Genomic DNA, 17,996 nt, shown 5'->3' with positions numbered 1-17,996 from the left:
CCGATGGCGCAAAAGTGTGGGACGGCAGAACAAGTGGCGGAGGGGATCAGGGACGCAGGAGGACAGCAGCAAATGGAACACACCAAAGACTACCACAGAAGTTACCTCTAACATGTTCATGTACATGGAATACACATGCATTAGATTGATAGAAATGACAGGAAATCCGGATTCAAGGGTAGTAAGCACCAACCTGCCGGCGCGATTATTAAGTATGTCTGCCAGGTCTCGAGATGCCCCACGAGCTGTGGCTAGCATCGTGATCCATGGTGTTCGTCTGATTCTAAATTTCGCGGCGTGGAAAAAAGAGTGCCTGAATGCAAACATGGGTTTTCTTGCGAGAGAGATAAGGACCGGAGCCGGCGCGGGTCCCCGATAGCACGCGATTTTGCAGGGTGGATTCCATCCACCCACTGCAAGGTGTTGACAAGAGTTCCCGTCTCCCATGCGGTGACAACTCGAAACCTGGAAGTGAGCGAGGCAACATGAACATGGAGCCCTGGAGGACCAGCGCCGGCAATCCTGTAGTATCAGCGAAACCTGAAGCTGACATTGGAGGAAAACGGCATCCTCAAGCTGCGGGGAGCGCCTGCCCTCGCACGGTGCACAGGCACGGAAACTGGGGAAGGAGCCGAGGCAAACCCGCTTATTATTGGACAGCGAGTGTTCTTTGTGGGGGTCACCTGGCGCGCCTTGGCCTGGCATTCCGCTTTCACATTTGAACTTCAGTGCTTCTCGACCTGGTCCCGTCTCTTCTCTGTTGAAGGCATTCTCGGTATCCACGGAACCTCGGGATTAAAGCTGTTTTTTTCCGTCAGCGCCGCCATGCGCATGCAGCTGGCATTATCACGGACAATGCCCAACTCTGAGGTGAGGTGCGTTGCAGCGGTCCACAGTCATCCACTCGGTTATCAGAACCTGTGACCATGGAGAAATCGGTTGTCGGTTGTCCCCACGCAGCCACGGGCCCGTTCTGTACATATTGTACATGGTTGGCACTGACCTTCCCGAATCCCGATCGCCTGGTCGCGTGCAAAAGATCCTTCTTTGAAGAGCCGACACGGCACCTCCTCAACAACCATCCTCTCATCGCCATAGCCGGAAGCGAAGCATTTGATATACCAGGGTCAGTGTCGCTGACGAAAGGGGGCTCATGGCATATTTGGACGATATCTTCGGGAAGCGGGCTGTTATTTATTCTGTAGTTCCCACTCCGCGGCATGGGACAAAGCACGCGAACTGATGCCACGAGCCGGGAGTGGGGGTCCACTAGATACACTCTACAGTACATGCTTAGGTCTATAGTACGTACGGAGTAGATACATTGCGTTCGCGTCGGTTCCCATCGCCGCACAACTGGCAGCGTCTATTAAAACCGACCATTGGGTATCTTGGTCGCCGGGTCGGAAGAAAGCGACGGCATACTGGATCGGCGTTGGTGGAAAGATGGTCCGAGGCCTCGATTGAGTCGAGAAGCCTGACGACTTCGTACAGAATACGGATAAAGGAGTGAGCTTCATTTTCCCTCAACCCAGCACTCGGTGCCTCGGCGTTGTCGGCTGACGATTGTTGCAAACCGAAGTTACACAACGCTAGCCTCGCGCCCTCGACAGCAAAGGCGACATGGGTTGAGGGCGGCAAGTCACTGAAAAGCAATACAAACCTCGAGCTCGCGATTTCTACCGGTATGTCATTTCATCACTGTAATCGCCGTCGCGAAGGCGTTTCTTCTTTTGTCAACGGCCATGCATGACCAAGCCTGCCGCCACACCCTCGGAACAGCAGCCGGTAGCGCAAGCGGGTGCGTGCCAAGGACGCCATGCGCCGCTTAACTAATTACACACTCCCCCCGGGATGTCGAACACAGGTCAGAATGATGCGACAGTCTCTCACTTGTATTGTACATACCTTAGGTACCTACATACAACAATAGCAGAACGCCTTAAACATTGAAAATTCGGACCCAGGCACGCAGCAAATATGGTTCCAGAACTCACCAGATACCAGAACGCCTTGAGCTTCGTCCAACTCCATGAGCCGGGCCCCGCCAGCGTCAAGTTCCTTCGGCTTGAAGCCTCGAAGCCTCGGTGAGGGTCACTACCTAACTTATAATTACCTTTGGCGGGGAAACCTAGGCTGAGTAGCTGGCTGGTCCTTGTATCAAGAGTTTGAAGGTCATCAACAGTTGCCTTGCCCATAAAATGAACTGGACTGCATCAACGGCGGAAGTCGTCCGAAGCCGCGTTGAAGTGAGCACCCGACTATACGAAGTAGTACTCCGTACTCCTGTCTGGACTGCACACCACAGTCTTTTCTCTCCACGTCCCTCAATCAAACGTGAGACCGTTTGATCTCACGAATGCGGTAGAGTTCTTCCAGAATACCAATCATCCATCGCTCTCACATGCTTTATCAGGAGGATGGACAATTACCGGTTGATGAGGAGGACTTTCCCCTGAGCGATAGGCGGCGAATCAGAGCCGATATTGATCCTTTTCAGCTAAGCGCTGCTGGACAGATCGGCAGCTGGGACAGCCCTGGCTCTCAGCCAGCCAGCCAGCCAACGAATCTCGTCCTGGCTTGATTGCTTCGGTTGACGTTGGGTTCCGACAGCTGGAGCCATTGACCGCCATTGCTGATGATTGTCGGCCCCTCATTCACAATTCTATCGTTCGCTAGCTCCCTGGTCGACGCTACACCGCTTGGGGCGATGGCCGAGGGGTGACTGCGCATTTCATTGGCTACATTCGACACCCATCTGCGAGTGCTCCCGGCGGAGCCAGTTGCGATCCGGGATGCGGCTGCAAGCACAAAGATGTGGCTGAAGAAAACGGCCCTTTTTTCAACGCCGCCTCGCGGCACCGCGTCTTGGCTTCTAACTTTCCGCACCAAGCGGGGCATCAAATTGCCCTGCAATTTTCTGTGTTGAGCCTCGGCTGCAGTGCAGCTCTCACGTTCATGCAATGACTAGACTTCTCCTTGCAGCTCCCTCGGAGAATTGAGTTGGGCAACCCACGAGAAGGGTTATCCAGCTCTGTGGCCCCCTTCGAAATGATCGGGTGCAGCGCGCGGGAGGAACACTGCGTCATGCAGCACAACCTCGCGACATCACTCACCATCAGCCCGCCATCAGGTCGTCCTCTTCCAATGGATGTAAGGCCGTTCCGAATTAATTGTCCCTAATCACCAGTACACCCCATGCCTCCCTTCCCAGTCGCTGAACTACATAGCAGCACTGAACCATGTGGGAGTCAACCGCGGATTGTGAAGGAAACCCTCTTATCGATCTTCAAGCAGGTCGGAGCCGGCCGGTTCCTCAGAACGCAAACCGCGCAAAAAAAGGAAGAACCAGGGCGCTTGCAGAACGGCGTCGGAATGGAACGTTGCAATCAGGGCTGCACCTTACTGCTTTTAGTATGGTCTCGATCTTGACACACGGGCTCCCCGCATTTTGGCCTTGCCTCTAACCCACTTCCGTCACCGAGAGACGGGATCGAAGGCAAGGCCCCGTTGCAGTGTCGCATGCTCGAAGGTCGTCAGACTGCACAAGAGCCCTTGCACACAACATCTCAAAGTGCCTTTGGCTCAGCGATCGACGATGCATAACATATCATGCGCTTCGGCTATTCTTCCTCAACAGTGTTGCCATGTCTCACTCTCATCATGGTCAAGTCCCAGCGCCACATACCTGCCAGTCCCTGGTCGCCAGTCGACGGACAAATCATCTCAGCCACTTTCAGAAGTCGCCTTTCTCAGATGTTGAGGGCCAGTGAGGTCAACAGCGCGAATCCTCAGAGGCGACCGATGTCGATCTTTTGCCACCAGCAAGTCGATCTCTAAAGTTGGAGAAAGAACCGCGGATACGGCTGAATACCATGCGGCAACAACATTGGTCCCGGCTGCTTGGGCCCAATTTCATGGTGAATATCCAATGTCTCACCATGTACTCCGGCGCTGCCTTGTTTATACTGTAAATACCTCGTCGCCTCAACTTCAAGACGCGGCCTCAATGCACGAGTGTGAATGTTATCGAAGTGGGCTGAGATAGCATGGCCGACCAGGCCTGCGGAAAACAAGCCATTGCCGTTGCCTCCGGCGGTATGCTTGCCCTCCTTCCATGGTTTTACTGTAGTGCCATATCCTGTATCCCCTGCGATCATGGAACGCCCACCTGACCCTCCTCTGCATCTTCATATCTCATGTGTCTTTTCGTCTCAGTCTATGAATAACATCACGTCAGAGCAGCCCTACGCTTATGTGCAGATGACAACGGTTGTGGTTGATATCAGACCGTGTCTGGGCGCTTCCTTGCTCTCGCGTAGCTCGGCGGTAGGTACGCATGACACATGCGCTTACACGTGCGAGAACCATTACACACCCACCAGCTGTCCGCTCGCTCGACATCGGAGGCGGGCCATGCCCTCTTGCTCCCACTTTTCAGAATCCGAATATTGCTTCGTTCATGTAGTGTGGGATACACTGCATAAAGATTGCAGATGGACGGTGAAGGCCCTCTCAGCACGGGCTGGTTTATACTTCCTACTGTCGGCTCGGCGAGCTCTTACCCAGTGGTAAGTGGACCGCAGGAACGGAAAGGAAGGTATCTTTCCCGTCTCCCAGAGTCCTAGTCAGATCATCGGTTGCTCCTTTGAGTAACTGAGCGTGGCATGTGGACATCAACTGTAATGGGGGAAGAATCCTGGTGCATGCGAGTTCTATGCAGTCGCGCGGGAGCTTACAATACTATTGTGTTGCCGTGCTACACTGCGCAGTCAGCCCTTAGCATCACAGATTCCTCTGCCTCTCAGTTATTCTCGTTCCGTATGTGTCGCCCGTGACTTGTCAGACTACTCAGCTACTACGCTACCTTATGAGAGTGCCATCGTCAGATCCGACCTGTCGTCTCTTCTGTCCGTCGCAAATCTGCCGAGGGAGCGAGCCTACCGTATCGTATGATACCTACCACGACGAGCCTCGAGGAGAAAAAGGCAGCGTATCGAGCCGCTCCTGGTTACGACGAAGAGGCTAGCACCCTGTGTCGTCAGTTGTATTCCCCGACCCTCATCACGGCCCCAGAAAGATGATACCTGTGCAGCATGATCATGCTGACATGTATGTGCTACGTGCCGAGTCAGGGGGCGGGTTCCGGCAACACCACCGGTCACACGATGCTGGAAAAGGTTCTAAAATTACGGGCAGAAGACGAGTTGATGTAAACCTTTTGCGTGGCGTCGGGTGGGTTTCGCGTGGATTTCAAGACTGCTTTGTCCGTACTGGTAGGCGTGGTGGGATATCATGATATTGATATCGTTACCGAACCGGCCCATGGGCGATGGGGTGGGGAAGGCCAAGTGAATCAAAGATAGATAGGTACTATTCAATGCTTCTGACGGGGGGGGATAAATGTCTGTTGTTTGTTGTTACTACTCTGTAGCCTCTTGTATCTCTTTACTTTTGCTTTGTTCTTCTTCAACAGAGCGAGTAAAGAGGGAGAGTCCACCAGAGAGCATCCGTGTACTGTGCGTTATGACTTATTTAACCTACCTATGAAACGAGATGTAACAAGCTTATCGAACATTGGTGGATACTAGTAGTGTATTGAAGACTGGAGACCACTGAACTGAAGCTACCGATACCTTACATAGAGATTGAAGCCAAGGGGAATGAGGAGGACGCAGGAGGAGTTGAACAGAAAAGGGGGGAGAGAAGTAAAGGAAAGGACTTCGTTCTCCTACGACCCAGTAAGGTCTCACCGACTACTAGCTCTTTAAATATTGAAGGGGACAGTCAGTTACTAGCACCTTCCTCGCAGCTTCTGAAGAGTGCCCTCATGAAAAGACGCTCTGGGAGGAGGGGACCTGACTAGTGCCATATGCTAGTAGTGATGCGGTAAGCGGCTGCGGTCTGCCAGGCAGTTGTCCAATAGCACCAGGAAATGTTGTGCAGATGTTTGTTTCGGTCCACACGCCACGGTGGGCGCCTATCTGGGTATGCGGTTGAGATGTATTGAGGCTCTAGTCCAAGTGAATATGTATAGACATACAATGGTCCTGCGCTGCTGTCTGAGTGTGCATGTACAATACAATACATTGGTATCAGTCGAGGCAGAGATCAATAGCGTTGCCAGGACGGAGGCTACACTGGTAGGAACTTGGCGAGGTAGACAGACTCATAGGATTATTCTCTTTCCCAGCTGCCTGGTTCCCAACTCTCATCAGCAACTAGAGGTTCACGCTCGTAGCCAGTTGAGCACACACGGTTCCTCCCCCATGTCAGTCCTGCTCAACAAACCAGCAGAGAAACACGGCGCTGTCTACGGTATCAGTTTTGGATCTGTACCTTGTCGTCCCTGTTTTGAGTACCACCCGGGATGGCCCAGGAGAGCCGCCTCCTCTAGCTGTTGACCTGTATTAGGACCTCATTGATGAAATAAGGCCAGATGACCCTTCCGAACTGGTCGTTACCGCCACACTGAGACTAGATAACAGATTAGTGAGCACTAGTGGTAAGGTATGCAGTAAAACATGCAGTTCCTCCCGAAACGTGAAAGCCCCGCGAGATGCGATCCCACTTCTCACTTGGCCAACTCCTCCAGAATCATAGGCTCCAAGCTCTCGGGCTTGGTGATGGACGCCCACCTGCCCTTCACATTACCATCCTTCCCAATCAGGAACTTCTCAAAGTTCCACTTGACCCTCTTCAGCCCCAGGAGACCCGGCTGCTTCTCCTTGAGCCACTGGAATAGGGGACTCGCATCGTCACCATTGACGTCGACCTTGCCCATGATGGGGAAGCTGACGCCATAGTTGAGCTGGCAAAACTCCTGGATCTCTTCGTTGGAGCCCGGCTCCTGGTTGCCGAACTGGTTGCAAGGGAAGCCCAGGATGACGAAGTCATCGCCGTGCTTCTCGCGCACGGACTTATACAGCTTTTCAAGGCCTGCGTACTGCGGGGTGAAGCCGCACTTGGAGGCTGTGTTGACGACCAGGACGACTTTGCCCTTGAAGTCTGAGAGGGGTACTTCCTCGCCCTTCTCTGGTGAGCATGTTAGTGAGAGCGCGCAATCATGCATAAGAGACGGGGTTACGAACTGTCGAGCGGCTTGAAATCGTAGAAGGTTGTTGCAGAGGCCATGGCTGTGAATGGTCTGTAGAATGCCGGTTGTGGCTTTGGCGATGTGATAATGGGCTTTGTTCCGACGTGCTGCAAAGACGATGAATGTAAATGTCGATGCACAACGGACGCAGTTGCTCTGGCTTGTCTCAGTTGTGACTGGCGCGAAATGTGCAATAGCTGGAGGCGTGACGTTCTCTGGGCAGCGGTGACCATGGATGTTAAGATCGAGGGAACGGGAGTTGAAGTTGAGTGTGCTTTATAAGGTATAAAAGAACGGGCGAGTGTAGAACCGGGCTTTCGGTTTCAACGGCGACCCGAGCTACCAGCTTCCTGCTCCAAGAAGTCCTATTGGCTAGGTAAGTACTAGTACTTCCCTTTGTCTGGTACACCGATACAGGCTGGGGGACCGCTGCAAAACTCCGTTGCTTCCAGTGGTGTAGGTGTTTCCAATGCTCGCGGCCAATGCTGCCACTACCTTACCTTCCAGGTTTACTCTGTGCCTGGCTATTCCTGATCATATGTTGAAACAGGCACCGAAATCATCAATTGGGTTCGTATTGGGTCAGTCTGTGTTCAAGTTGCTAATAACTGGCACACGCCTCGTTGGACATCACGATACTCTCGTCTATGTGGCATCAGCTGTGCCAAGACACGGACGGGACTCGGGAAGGAGCAAGGATGAAAATCATGGACTTGCTGCAAGGACATTTTGGCGAGGCCCACCGCACGTTTCTGCCCCTCATCACCCCCCTGGGCTCGTCTGAGAGGACCGTTGAGTAGGAAGCAGAGATTGAAGGCGATTTGGGACGAGCGTCAAGTTAAAATACATTGAGAAAATGCCAAAGTTTATATCATTCAAATACAATTTCCACCTTGAATGTGCATTAGAACATGGCAGCAACAGGACAGAAGAAATGTCTCGGCCGTAGGATTAGTTCGTTATAACCCCACCATGTACGTACATGTAGAGCCCCACCAGAAGCTCGGGCCAGCACGATGACGCAGCGGGGTTTCATTCCTTGAGAGTTGTGACAGACACTTGAACTTCCAGGGGCACCGACTCCAGTGTACGATGGCCCGGGGTGTTTTATGCCGGGCTTGAATGAAGAAACAGCGGAGTTCGATTGGCTATACTGTCTCTGTTGTAGTTCTACCAGTCCGACCTGAAGCTGGCCTTTGTCGTAAGGGGCAATCACAAGCATGGATGCGCAGCAGAAGAGGAACATTGTCGTCGTTGGTAGGTCAGCCTGGTATCCAGTCATTCCTACGTACCTACCTACCTACTCCCTGTTAAGCAAGACATGAATCGGTACTCATACAGCTTTCACACCCTAGGCGGCGGTATCATCGGATGCACCACGGCGTATTTTCTGACGCGCCATCCCAAGTTCAACCCAGCCCTTCACACCGTTACACTCCTTGAAGCCAGCTCCATCGCTGCCGGCGCATCTGGCAAGGCTGGAGGGTTGTTAGCATTATGGGCCTATCCAAGCTGTCTTGTGCCGCTATCATACCGCTTGCACCGAGAACTGGCTGCCGAACATAACGGCGCACAACGATGGGGTTACCGCCGCCTGGGGTGCGGTAGCCTTGCCGCCATCGTCAAAACAAGCGACATCAAAGCGACAGAAAGGAGGCCGCCGTCGCGGTCATCCCCGCAACAAGAGAACCACAACCCCGACGGCAATGGCAATGGCAATGGCAATAGCGGTGGCAATGACAATGGCGAGCTCCCCATACAAAGCACGATCCCAGAGGAGACGACCAAAGACTGGGAGAAACTCCCTAAACAGGATGACAGAGCAGCCGGCCTGCTACAGGACTCTCCCTTACCATCCGACCTCGACTGGATTGATGGGAGACTAATTCAACATTACGAGGAGATGGGCACGCCGGGCGCCACGGAAACAGCCCAGGTTCATCCCTTCCACTTCACCAACGCCATGGCTGAGCTAGCCAGAGACCAGGGCGTGGACATCAGGCTACGCGCTAAAGTAACCAAGATCAACGACACCAAGGCAAGCGGCGTACACAGCATTGAGTACGAGGACCGTGACACAGGCGTGACACAGACCATTGAAGACGTGACGGACGTCGTGGTTGCAGCGGGGCCATGGACCGGGAAACTCCTCCCTCGAACAAGGGTGGAAGGTCTGCGTGCGCACAGCGTTGTCTTTGAAGCCGACGTCAGCCCCTACGCCGTCTTCACGGATATCCAGCTGCCCACTGACTACGTTCCCGCACACCGTGCCAGCCACGGCCAGAAACGGCGGCACAAGGGCCACGTCGACCCGGAGATCTATGCCCGCCCCTTTGGGGAGGTTTACGCCTGCGGTACGTCAAAGCCCCGGCGGGGAACAGTCCGCCCCTGCAGTGCCTGCACCCCATTGACTGCTTCTACCCAACTAACACAACTTACTTCAAAAGGCGAGCCCGACACCACAATCCCACTGCCAGCGACAGCCGACCAAGTGGCCACGGACCCGTCCCAATGTGACGACCTAATAGCGTACATCAGCACCATCTCCCCGACCCTGGCCGCGGCGCCCGTCAAGGCCCGCCAAGCCTGTTACTTGCCGCAACACACGCGGTTCGGCGAGCAGCGCGGCCCCTTGATCGGGCCTACCTCTGTGCCGGGCCTGTGGGTGGCGTCGGGCCATACCTGCTGGGGGATCCAGAACGGCCCGGCGACGGGGTATCTCATGGCTGGTATGATCTTCGGGGATGAGGTGGATGCGGATGTGGGGAAGTTAGATCCGAGGAGGTTCAAGGTCTAGAGATCTACAGATTTATATATGTAAGCTTTAAGACTTCTGGGTCCGTTTGTGGTCTTGTTGTTTTGAGTCGGCAGGGGTGGGTGCCAGGGAGCCGAGGAGTCCTGATCTGCTATTCAGCGGCATGTAATGAGTTCTCCGGTTCTTGAGACCGCTAACGAGCGAGCATAGGAGTCCAGTCGTAAGGGCCATGACAAATCGTTCTTTCGTCGTTGGGTAGTGCTCGCTTAAAGTAGCGGATTTTCCATTGCATTCTAGTTCCCGTGAATCTATATCTTTAACCGGGTACTGGAAGCCGAGGAGTTGTTTCAAAGATCGGATATCGGAGTTCATTACGACAGTCTAGGACATAGAGATAGATGTAACCGATGTAGCAACAGGGTAGGCGCCAGGGTTGATGCATACACAGTTAGATGCAACTCCGAACATTGAGGGGTATGTAGGTAGTAGTACTAGTAATCTAGAGAATGATACCAGCATCTGCTGGGGAAAAGCGTAACAGCTCAGTGTCCTTGGAAAGTAACCATCATGTGCAAACGCCTTTCCGTCCTCATTCCGTATGGAGGCAGGCAAGTCCTGACAATACCCTCTTATATCACGTTCTCGACACTGACTAGGGATCTGGGCTATAGATGGGCCTATCATGTAGGAGAATGCCATTTTCCATTTGAACATGCCAATGCGTAGTACCCCCCCAATGCCGCCCACCATGTCCCAATGCACGATGTCCGCTCTCAGCCCGGCTAGCCGATGTGGTTACAACGTATTTCCCGCTGTGCTCACCAAGGTGCAGCCCTCCGCCCATACGGCTGTAGCACACACTACCTGGTAGGTCGGTCTCGAGCCCCCCGGTTTCCTCTTTTCAGTCCTTCATACATACAGCAGCCACTACCCAACAGCTTTCAGCATCTGCGCCCTATAACGACTTCTCCAGCTCCATCACCTCCCTCACGCCCTCCTCGATGGTCGCCACACTGGCCTTATCGAGCCTCTTCAGCGGCCGCCGCGGATAGCCGCCGTAGCCAAAGTAGCTATGGATCGCCTGCTTAGTCCCCGCGATGGCCGCCTTGGTGAGCACCCAGTCGCCCTTGGAGAGCGTCTTCTGCAGCGCGATGGCCTCGTCCTTCTTGCCCTCGGCGTACAGGTTCCAGACCTTCACGCACAGCTTGGGCATGACGTTGGCTCCGCCCGCAATGATACCGCTGCCGCCGCTGGCCAGCGTCTGCACGGTGAAGTCGCAGATGCCGCCGAACGCCATGTACCCCGATCCCTCGGACCAGGGCGTCTTGGCGTCCGTCGCGAGCGCCACCCGCGTCAGCTTGCCCGTGTTGCCGCACGTGAACTTGGTGCCGACGATGTTGGGGTGTGAGGCGAGCCGGATCAGCAGGTCCGAGTCCATGTCGATGCCCGCGACCGCGCCCGGGTAGTTGTAGAGGATCAGTGGCAGCGGGCTCTCGTTGGCTACGGCGACGAAGTAGTCGTGGATGGCTTCCTCGTTCATCAGGAAGCGGAAGTAGGATGGCGGCAGGATCAGGGCGTAGTCGGCGCCGGCCTTCTGCGCCAGTTTGCAGAGCTCGATCGTGCCCCGGACGCTGCCCTCGGTGGCACCGATGATGATGGGCGTGTCGGGGAAGCCCGCCGCGTCGAGTGCTTCCCTTGTTGCTTGGGTCACGGCCAGCTTCTCCTCTCGTGTGCAGTGGATGGCCTCCCCGTTGGAGCCCATGGTGACCAGGCCTACCAGGCCGTCTCTCACAAGGCGCTCGGCGTGCTTCTTGATGGTGGGGATGTCGAGGTCTTCGGTCTCCGGGTCAAAGAAGGTCATGGTCGGGGCGTAGATGCCGCATGGAAGCGGCCTCCGGGTCGTCCCGCTCCCATTGGGGGCACCGTTGGCGAGAGTCATGATTGTTCGGCGAGGAGGGACACAGAAGAGAACACGGCCAGGACGCACAAGGTGAGAAGGCGTGGGGAGGAAAGGAAGGTTAGTAAGAGCACGTGTGTAATAACGTAGGATGGAAGAGAAGTGGACTGTCCTGGCGGAAAGACGGGTGCTTATGAGGGAAACCGGGCCTCTCGAAACAACCAACGGCACATGCTCCAGCCTCAAGCTAACAAAGAACAGTGGGGACTCGGTTTGACGTTGGATGATTTGTTTTGTATGTACACGACCCGGATTAGATGCTGGAGCACACCGGGGCAGGGGTGGGTGCGGGTCCCTTTGTGCCGGGCCGGCCTGGAACTCTGGGGGCAGTCATGATTTCTCCACGTAAGATGGTAGTAGGCTCGGCAAGTGGCCACAGGACCAGTCTGTAGGCATCTATATCGAAGCAATATATAGGCCAATTGGACGAAGAAATAACGCACGTACACACTCTTGATGAGGGCGGGACGAGGTGCTACGGTATACATGAACCCGGAGCCACGGCAACAGACGCTGCGGACACCCGGATCATCCAGCCCAGAGAGCCGGGTCCAGGAAGCAGACGTGGTTGAACTTTCAGATTGCGGCATGGGGGACACAGAAGTGAAGCTACCAGGTAACCAGAGAAGCAGCTCGGGATGAGGAAGAATCCCCTTGATCGCCAACGCTGCCAGAGGTGGACGATCCATGGTTCCGACGGGAGTTTATTGTGTACCGTATGGGGGTATAAACTGAAGGTGATCTGCGGACATGTTAATTGGCCTGGGGATTCAACCTTGTTTACCGGTCTAAGTGGCCGTTCTGACTGCCACGTTTCGGTGCTCGCTGTACGAAGCCCGATTGATCCAACTATGGCGGGCCCGAGAGCAGGAAGTGGTTGCACAAATGCATGAGGCTGTTTCCAGGTGTCCCCGAGGACCTTTTACAGCCCTCGGGACAAAGTCGGCCGTGGTGAGGGCGGGTTATGTTGTCATCGGAGGGCTGGAGGGGCAAGGCGGCAGAATGGCGGGGCAAAAATGGTGGGGTGGAAAAGGCGGCAAGCGGAGAGCAACCAAATCGACTTGCTCCACATGACACAACAGGAACCACATGGGCTTGCCGGTACCTAATAAAGCCTGGGGTTTTGTCGTGTGTACCGAAATAAGGGCCAAACCTCTAGTCCAGCCGTGTCAGTAGCGAGACGGACGACCAAGCTAAGTTCATGCTGGTATACGAGCGAAAGATTGTGGAGGGATCACTTCTCATCGCAGTAGGTTTCTGAGATAAGACAAGAACGACAACTCGGCTGATGTGCTGAAGTTCAGGCGAGATGATCTCGTGAGTGCCCGGTGTGAGGCGGAAAATGATTTTCCTCCAATAACATGTAACACTAGCGATGGCCCATATTCTTTGCGTTAAGCACCGGTAGGCGGCTCTTCCATGTCATGAGGTGGTAGCCATTGGAGTCAGTGTGGTGCGCCCTACAGATCGGAGAGGCCGCCATCCCGGCTCAGAAAACGTTATGTTGTTAACGAAATGCGTACGCATAGGTGGGAGGAATCATTTAGCCTGTAAGAGGCTGAAAGGTCAACAGGAAGGTAAAGCAGTCCGAAAGGAATCCCCTCTGGCCCTTCAGGATTTCCGGCGCTGTGCTTCAGACGCCAACGCGGGGAACCCTGGAAGTAGCGTGGGGGTGGGTCCAAGGATAGTGTCAAGCCTGGCGGAGCCGTCTTGGCTTTCAAGTTCTCCAATTTCCACAATCCACCAAGCATTGCAAGCTGCCATCCTGCCCCTGAATTGAATGTACTTCACAAGAGCAAACTTCCCACCATAGCACCGGCACGACAAAAATCAGGTACCTATGTGAAATACTTCCGGGAGGGTCTAGGCCATTCCACAAATGACAGCACGGAGTGCTTGCTTGTTCGCAAAGCTCGACATACCAATCTCATGTGTCCAAAGTACTGTTTCATGTCTCCAATGCTCCAATTGCCCCTCTTTTGGGTCCGAACCCCTCACAATGAATTCTTCCGGGGCGGCCAAGAAATGGTTCTTGATGGTTTTGTTAGGGACTGCCCCTCCATAGCTGCAACATGAGCTACTAGTAGTAGCTCTATCTTCATCCTAGCATATACTCGGTGTTCCAATAACTCTATCGGCCTTCCTTCCCCGGTCTTCCTCCAGGTTCACATCTCTCGACGGCAAACATCACCCCCATAGCCTCACCTTTAGTCACAATGGAGCCTCTCAATGTCTTAATGGTGAGAGTGAATCCAGCAGGATCTGTGGAATTCAGCTAACGGCGATCAAGGTTGGCACGGGAGAGTACACCACCGGCTTCGTCGGTGGTGGTGCTTCCGGCTCAGACAAGAAGGTGGGAGTGGTGGGCCTGACCTTGTTTGACCTCCGGCGGAGAGGCAAAGTGGGAAAGCTCGCAATGGCGGGCGTCAATGGGACGAAGTATCCCGCAATCAGTAAGCGGCATGATCCAATCGTGGCGGGATGGGGGCAACTTGAGCTGACGGCTTGTCCCAGGGGAACATCTTCACAAGAACATCACATTGGCCTACAACAACTTGGACACGTCATTCGAATCTTACCCGGCCGACGATGTAAAGGATCCGGACGCGTACAAGACGGCGATCGATGCCCTGTCCCCCGGCGATGCCATCACCATCTTCACTCCAGACACCACACACTACCCTATCGCGCTCTACGCCATCGAGCGGGGCATCCATGTCATGATCACCAAGCCGGCGGTAAAGACCCTGGAACACCACCTCGCTCTTCTCGAAGTCGCCGAAAAGAAGGGTGTTTATGTGTACATTGAGCACCACAAGCGCTACGACCCTGCCTACTGGGATGCGAAGGCCCGTGCCAAGAAGCTGGGTGACTTCAATTACTTCTACAGCTACATGTCGCAGCCCAAGTCCCAGCTGGAGACCTTCAAGGCGTGGGCAGGGATCGACTCGGATATCTCGTATTACCTCAACAGCCACCACGTCGACATCTGCGATTCGATGGTTTCGCAGCTGGGCTACGTCCCGGTCAAGGTGTCGGCTTCGGCGTCGAAAGGCGTCGCAACAAGCCTCGGGTGCCACGAGTCCACCGAGGACACCATCTCGTTGCTGGTGCACTGGGAGAAGAAGGACGACCCCTCCAAACAGGCGACTGGTGTGTACACTGCCTCATGGACGGCGCCGCAGAAGGCTGGAGTGCACTCCAACCAGTACTTCCACTATCTCGCCAGAGACGGCGAGATCAACATCAACCAGGCCAAGCGCGGTTACGAGGTTGCCGAAGATGCGGCCGGGCAGCTGATGTGGTACAATCCGTTTTACATGCGGTATGCGCCGGACGAGGAGGGCAACTTCAACGGCCAGAGCGGCTATGGCTATGTCTCGTTTGAGAAGTTCGTGGACGGCTGCCAGGCCGTCAATGCCGGCAAGCTCAAGCCTGCAGACTTGGACGCCAAGGGACTCCCAACCCTCCGGAACACAATCGCGACAACAGCCATCCTCGAGGCGGGGCGGCGGAGTATTGACGAGAATAGGGAGGTCAGGATTGAGTCCAAGGACGGGGTGTGGAAGTTGGTTTAGTGTCCACCCCCGAAGATGTAGAATATCAAGAGGTTTACAGGGATACTACCGGGCCTACATAGGCAACTCGCTCTTCTGGATAGATGAGGGTTAGGGTCTACATCGAGTACTACCAGTAGGGTTCCCAAAGGCTTGGTACTTGAGAAATACAGCACACAATTATTACTCTGTTACAAGCCAGCCTCCGTGGTTCTAAGTATCACCTAACTACTGTAACTGTCGGGTGCGATGCTGCTCAAGACCGCGATTGGATGTGATGACGCTAATAAACCCCGGGCTGGACCCCTGGACGCTGAGCTCCCGGATCGCGGAATGTCGCCCGGTTCGTCAAAGGCAGCCGATGTCGCTAACGGTAGGTTAACACACAGGCCGATCCTTCCATTCTCAGTGCGTTGTTACCCAACAGTACATGTTTACAGCATTGCAGCATACACAATTTTTCTCCCGATACTCATTATTACTCACTTCTGGTCCATTTTCACCACTGGATAGTTCAACTCAAAACTCGTCTCTATTTTTCCCAGCTCCAAAGCAGCGAATTCCATGAGCGCCTCCGGACAGGGCGCCCTTTCGGCCTCCGAGCCGCGGGGCTCGTCCCCCTCCGGGTTCACCGGCTCACCCTCGCCTTCGGCAGCATCACATTCCCAAGCCCGGCCTCTCCCCGCATATGAAACAACGCCGCTCCTTCCCAAACCAGACGATGACACCGGCTCTGGAAACGAAGAACAAGGCGACACGGAGGAGACCACCCTCCTAGTGACAGCCCTCTCCCCCGCCCGGCTCTGGCTGACCCTGTCCGCCTCGTACATAGGCGTCTTCCTGGGCGCAGTGGACGCCTCCATCATGGCCACCCTCTCGGCGCCCATTGCGAGCGAGTTCCACTCGCTCTCGTTGCTGTCGTGGCTGGCGACGGCGTATCTGATCGCCAACGCGACCTTCCAGCCGCTGTCGGGCCGGTTGACCGACATCTTTGGACGCGGGCCGGGTCTGGTGTTTTCCAACGTCATGTTTGCCGTGGGAAATCTGATGTGCGGGCTGGCGCGAGACGGCACCGGGATGATTGCCGGCCGCGTGGTGGCTGGTGTGGGCGGGGGCGGGCTGATGAGTATCAGCACCTTTCTGGCGTCGGACTTGGTGCCGCTGAAGAAGAGGGGCGTTGTGCAGGGGGTGGGGAATATCGCGTACGGGTGAGTATTGGTTCTCCCGTTGTGCTGCTGCTGTGGTGTGTGCGTATGTGCGTGTGTGATTGTGGTGGTTGTTCTGGTCTGTTGACGCGGAATGCGATTCGCAGGTCAGGGGCCATGTTGGGAGGCGTGCTCGGCGGGTTCATGAACGACACCTCCTCGTGGGGCTGGCGGCTCGCTTTCCTCATCCAAGTGCCCGTGATCGTCGTGTCAGGGACGATGGTGTGGTGTCTCGTCAATGTCCCGCCCAAGATCTCCAACAAGTCGCTGCTCGCCAGGATCGACTTTGGCGGATCCTTCTTGACCGTTGGCTTCCTCGTCCTGGTTCTTCTCGGCCTGAACGCCGGCGGTAACCTCGTGCCCTGGACCGACCCGCTGGTACTGACGACCCTGCCGTTGGGTTTTGCCATGCTCTTTGTCTTGGTTTGGTGGGAAAGTCGTGCGAGACAGCCCATCATCCCTGTCCGCTTGCTCCTCGACCGGACCGTCCTCAACGCCTGTATCACCAGTTTCTTGGGGTACGTCTCACTACACCTTTTTTGTTGCAGCCCATCCCAGCTACGACAGCAAGAGACGCAACTACTAACGCAGGAGTGATCAGAACTATGGTGGTGATGATGACCATGTATTATATACCGCTGTACCTCCAGGTGCTCGGCCATTCTGCGACCCAGGCCGGGCTCCGCGTTCTGGCGTCGTCCTTCGGTGTCTCCATCTCGTCGATCGGATGCGGCCTGATCATGAAGAGGACCGGCAAGTACGTCGGTCTGGGCATTGCCATGCTCTGCACCTACACAGTGGCCATGTCCCTCGTCGTGACGCTCGACGAGCACGCACCGAACTGGGTCCCCTTTGTGGCCATGGCGCTTGTTGGCGTGGGCTACGGCGGCATGCTGACCGTGACACTACTTGCATGCATCGCTGCCGTGGACCACTCACACCAGGCCGTCATCACTTCGGCGACATACGCATTCCGCTCGGTTGGTGCGACCCTGGGCATCACCGTCGCCTCAGCCGTGTATCAGAACATCCTCAAGGCCAGGCTGTGGGATCGGTTTGGGCATCTGCCGGGTGCGGCAGACGAGATCAGGCGAATCCGCGATGATCTAGACGAGCTTGCGAGGCTGCCCGAAGGCTGGTATGACGGTGTGATCGAGTCGTTTATGGAGGCCTTCAGGGGCGTGTGGATCATGGCTCTCCTCTTGACCGTCGCGGGCTTGATTAGCGTCTCGTTGATGAAGCAACACAAGCTGCATTCGAATCTGGCGCGGCAAGAGGAGTAAAATGGATTCCCAAGCTTCGATCCAAATGATAATTTGCCGTACACGCTCAAGGGACACACTGTGGGACGAATAGCGCCGATATTCATATATCCTATCCCATCAAACTCAGACCAGCACCATGGTTACCTAGCCACATGAGCCTA

General features: G+C 55.1%; 6 protein-coding genes across 6 annotated transcripts; 4 read left to right on the top strand and 2 right to left on the bottom strand.

Moving 5' to 3' along the window:
- Positions 1-6,574: 6,574 nt before the first annotated feature.
- Positions 6,575-7,134, bottom strand: B0T15DRAFT_491272 (thioredoxin-like protein; the record flags this gene model as incomplete). Its single annotated transcript, XM_062866762.1, has 2 exons — positions 6,575-7,035; positions 7,092-7,134. 2 exons carry the CDS (start codon positions 7,132-7,134, stop codon positions 6,575-6,577), a joined length of 504 nt encoding a protein of 167 aa, XP_062724494.1.
- Positions 7,135-7,447: 313 nt separating this feature from the next.
- B0T15DRAFT_116418 (uncharacterized protein) lies at positions 7,448-8,007 on the top strand. Its single transcript, XM_062861564.1, has one exon. It carries the CDS (start codon positions 7,566-7,568, stop codon positions 7,878-7,880), a length of 315 nt encoding a protein of 104 aa, XP_062724493.1. The 5' UTR covers positions 7,448-7,565; the 3' UTR covers positions 7,881-8,007.
- Positions 8,008-8,144: 137 nt separating this feature from the next.
- On the top strand, positions 8,145-10,307 carry B0T15DRAFT_500485 (FAD dependent oxidoreductase). The gene is made up of 3 exons (XM_062867370.1): positions 8,145-8,353; positions 8,452-9,450; positions 9,544-10,307. Exons 1-3 carry the CDS (start codon positions 8,317-8,319, stop codon positions 9,891-9,893), a joined length of 1,386 nt encoding a protein of 461 aa, XP_062724492.1. The 5' UTR covers positions 8,145-8,316; the 3' UTR covers positions 9,894-10,307.
- A 1-nt stretch (position 10,308) lies between these two features.
- On the bottom strand, positions 10,309-12,178 carry B0T15DRAFT_525072 (uncharacterized protein). The gene has a single exon (XM_062868818.1). It carries the CDS (start codon positions 11,788-11,790, stop codon positions 10,807-10,809), a length of 984 nt encoding a protein of 327 aa, XP_062724491.1. The 5' UTR covers positions 11,791-12,178; the 3' UTR covers positions 10,309-10,806.
- A 1,376-nt stretch (positions 12,179-13,554) lies between these two features.
- B0T15DRAFT_572825 (uncharacterized protein) lies at positions 13,555-15,567 on the top strand. The gene is made up of 3 exons (XM_062870911.1): positions 13,555-14,048; positions 14,099-14,261; positions 14,323-15,567. Exons 1-3 carry the CDS (start codon positions 14,025-14,027, stop codon positions 15,384-15,386), a joined length of 1,251 nt encoding a protein of 416 aa, XP_062724490.1. The 5' UTR covers positions 13,555-14,024; the 3' UTR covers positions 15,387-15,567.
- A 196-nt stretch (positions 15,568-15,763) lies between these two features.
- Positions 15,764-17,985, top strand: B0T15DRAFT_116272 (major facilitator superfamily domain-containing protein). The gene is made up of 3 exons (XM_062861563.1): positions 15,764-16,573; positions 16,678-17,088; positions 17,172-17,985. The coding sequence occupies exons 1-3, from the start codon at positions 15,930-15,932 to the stop codon at positions 17,851-17,853; spliced, it is 1,737 nt and encodes a 578-aa protein (XP_062724489.1). The 5' UTR covers positions 15,764-15,929; the 3' UTR covers positions 17,854-17,985.
- Positions 17,986-17,996: the final 11 nt, after the last annotated feature.

Source organism: Chaetomium strumarium (assembly GCF_033439665.1).
Source record: "Chaetomium strumarium strain CBS 333.67 chromosome Unknown B0T15scaffold_2, whole genome shotgun sequence".
Classification (NCBI taxonomy): domain Eukaryota; kingdom Fungi; phylum Ascomycota; class Sordariomycetes; order Sordariales; family Chaetomiaceae; genus Chaetomium; species Chaetomium strumarium.
Note: the sequence above shows the minus strand (reverse complement) of the source record. Positions and strands in the feature narration are given on the sequence as shown.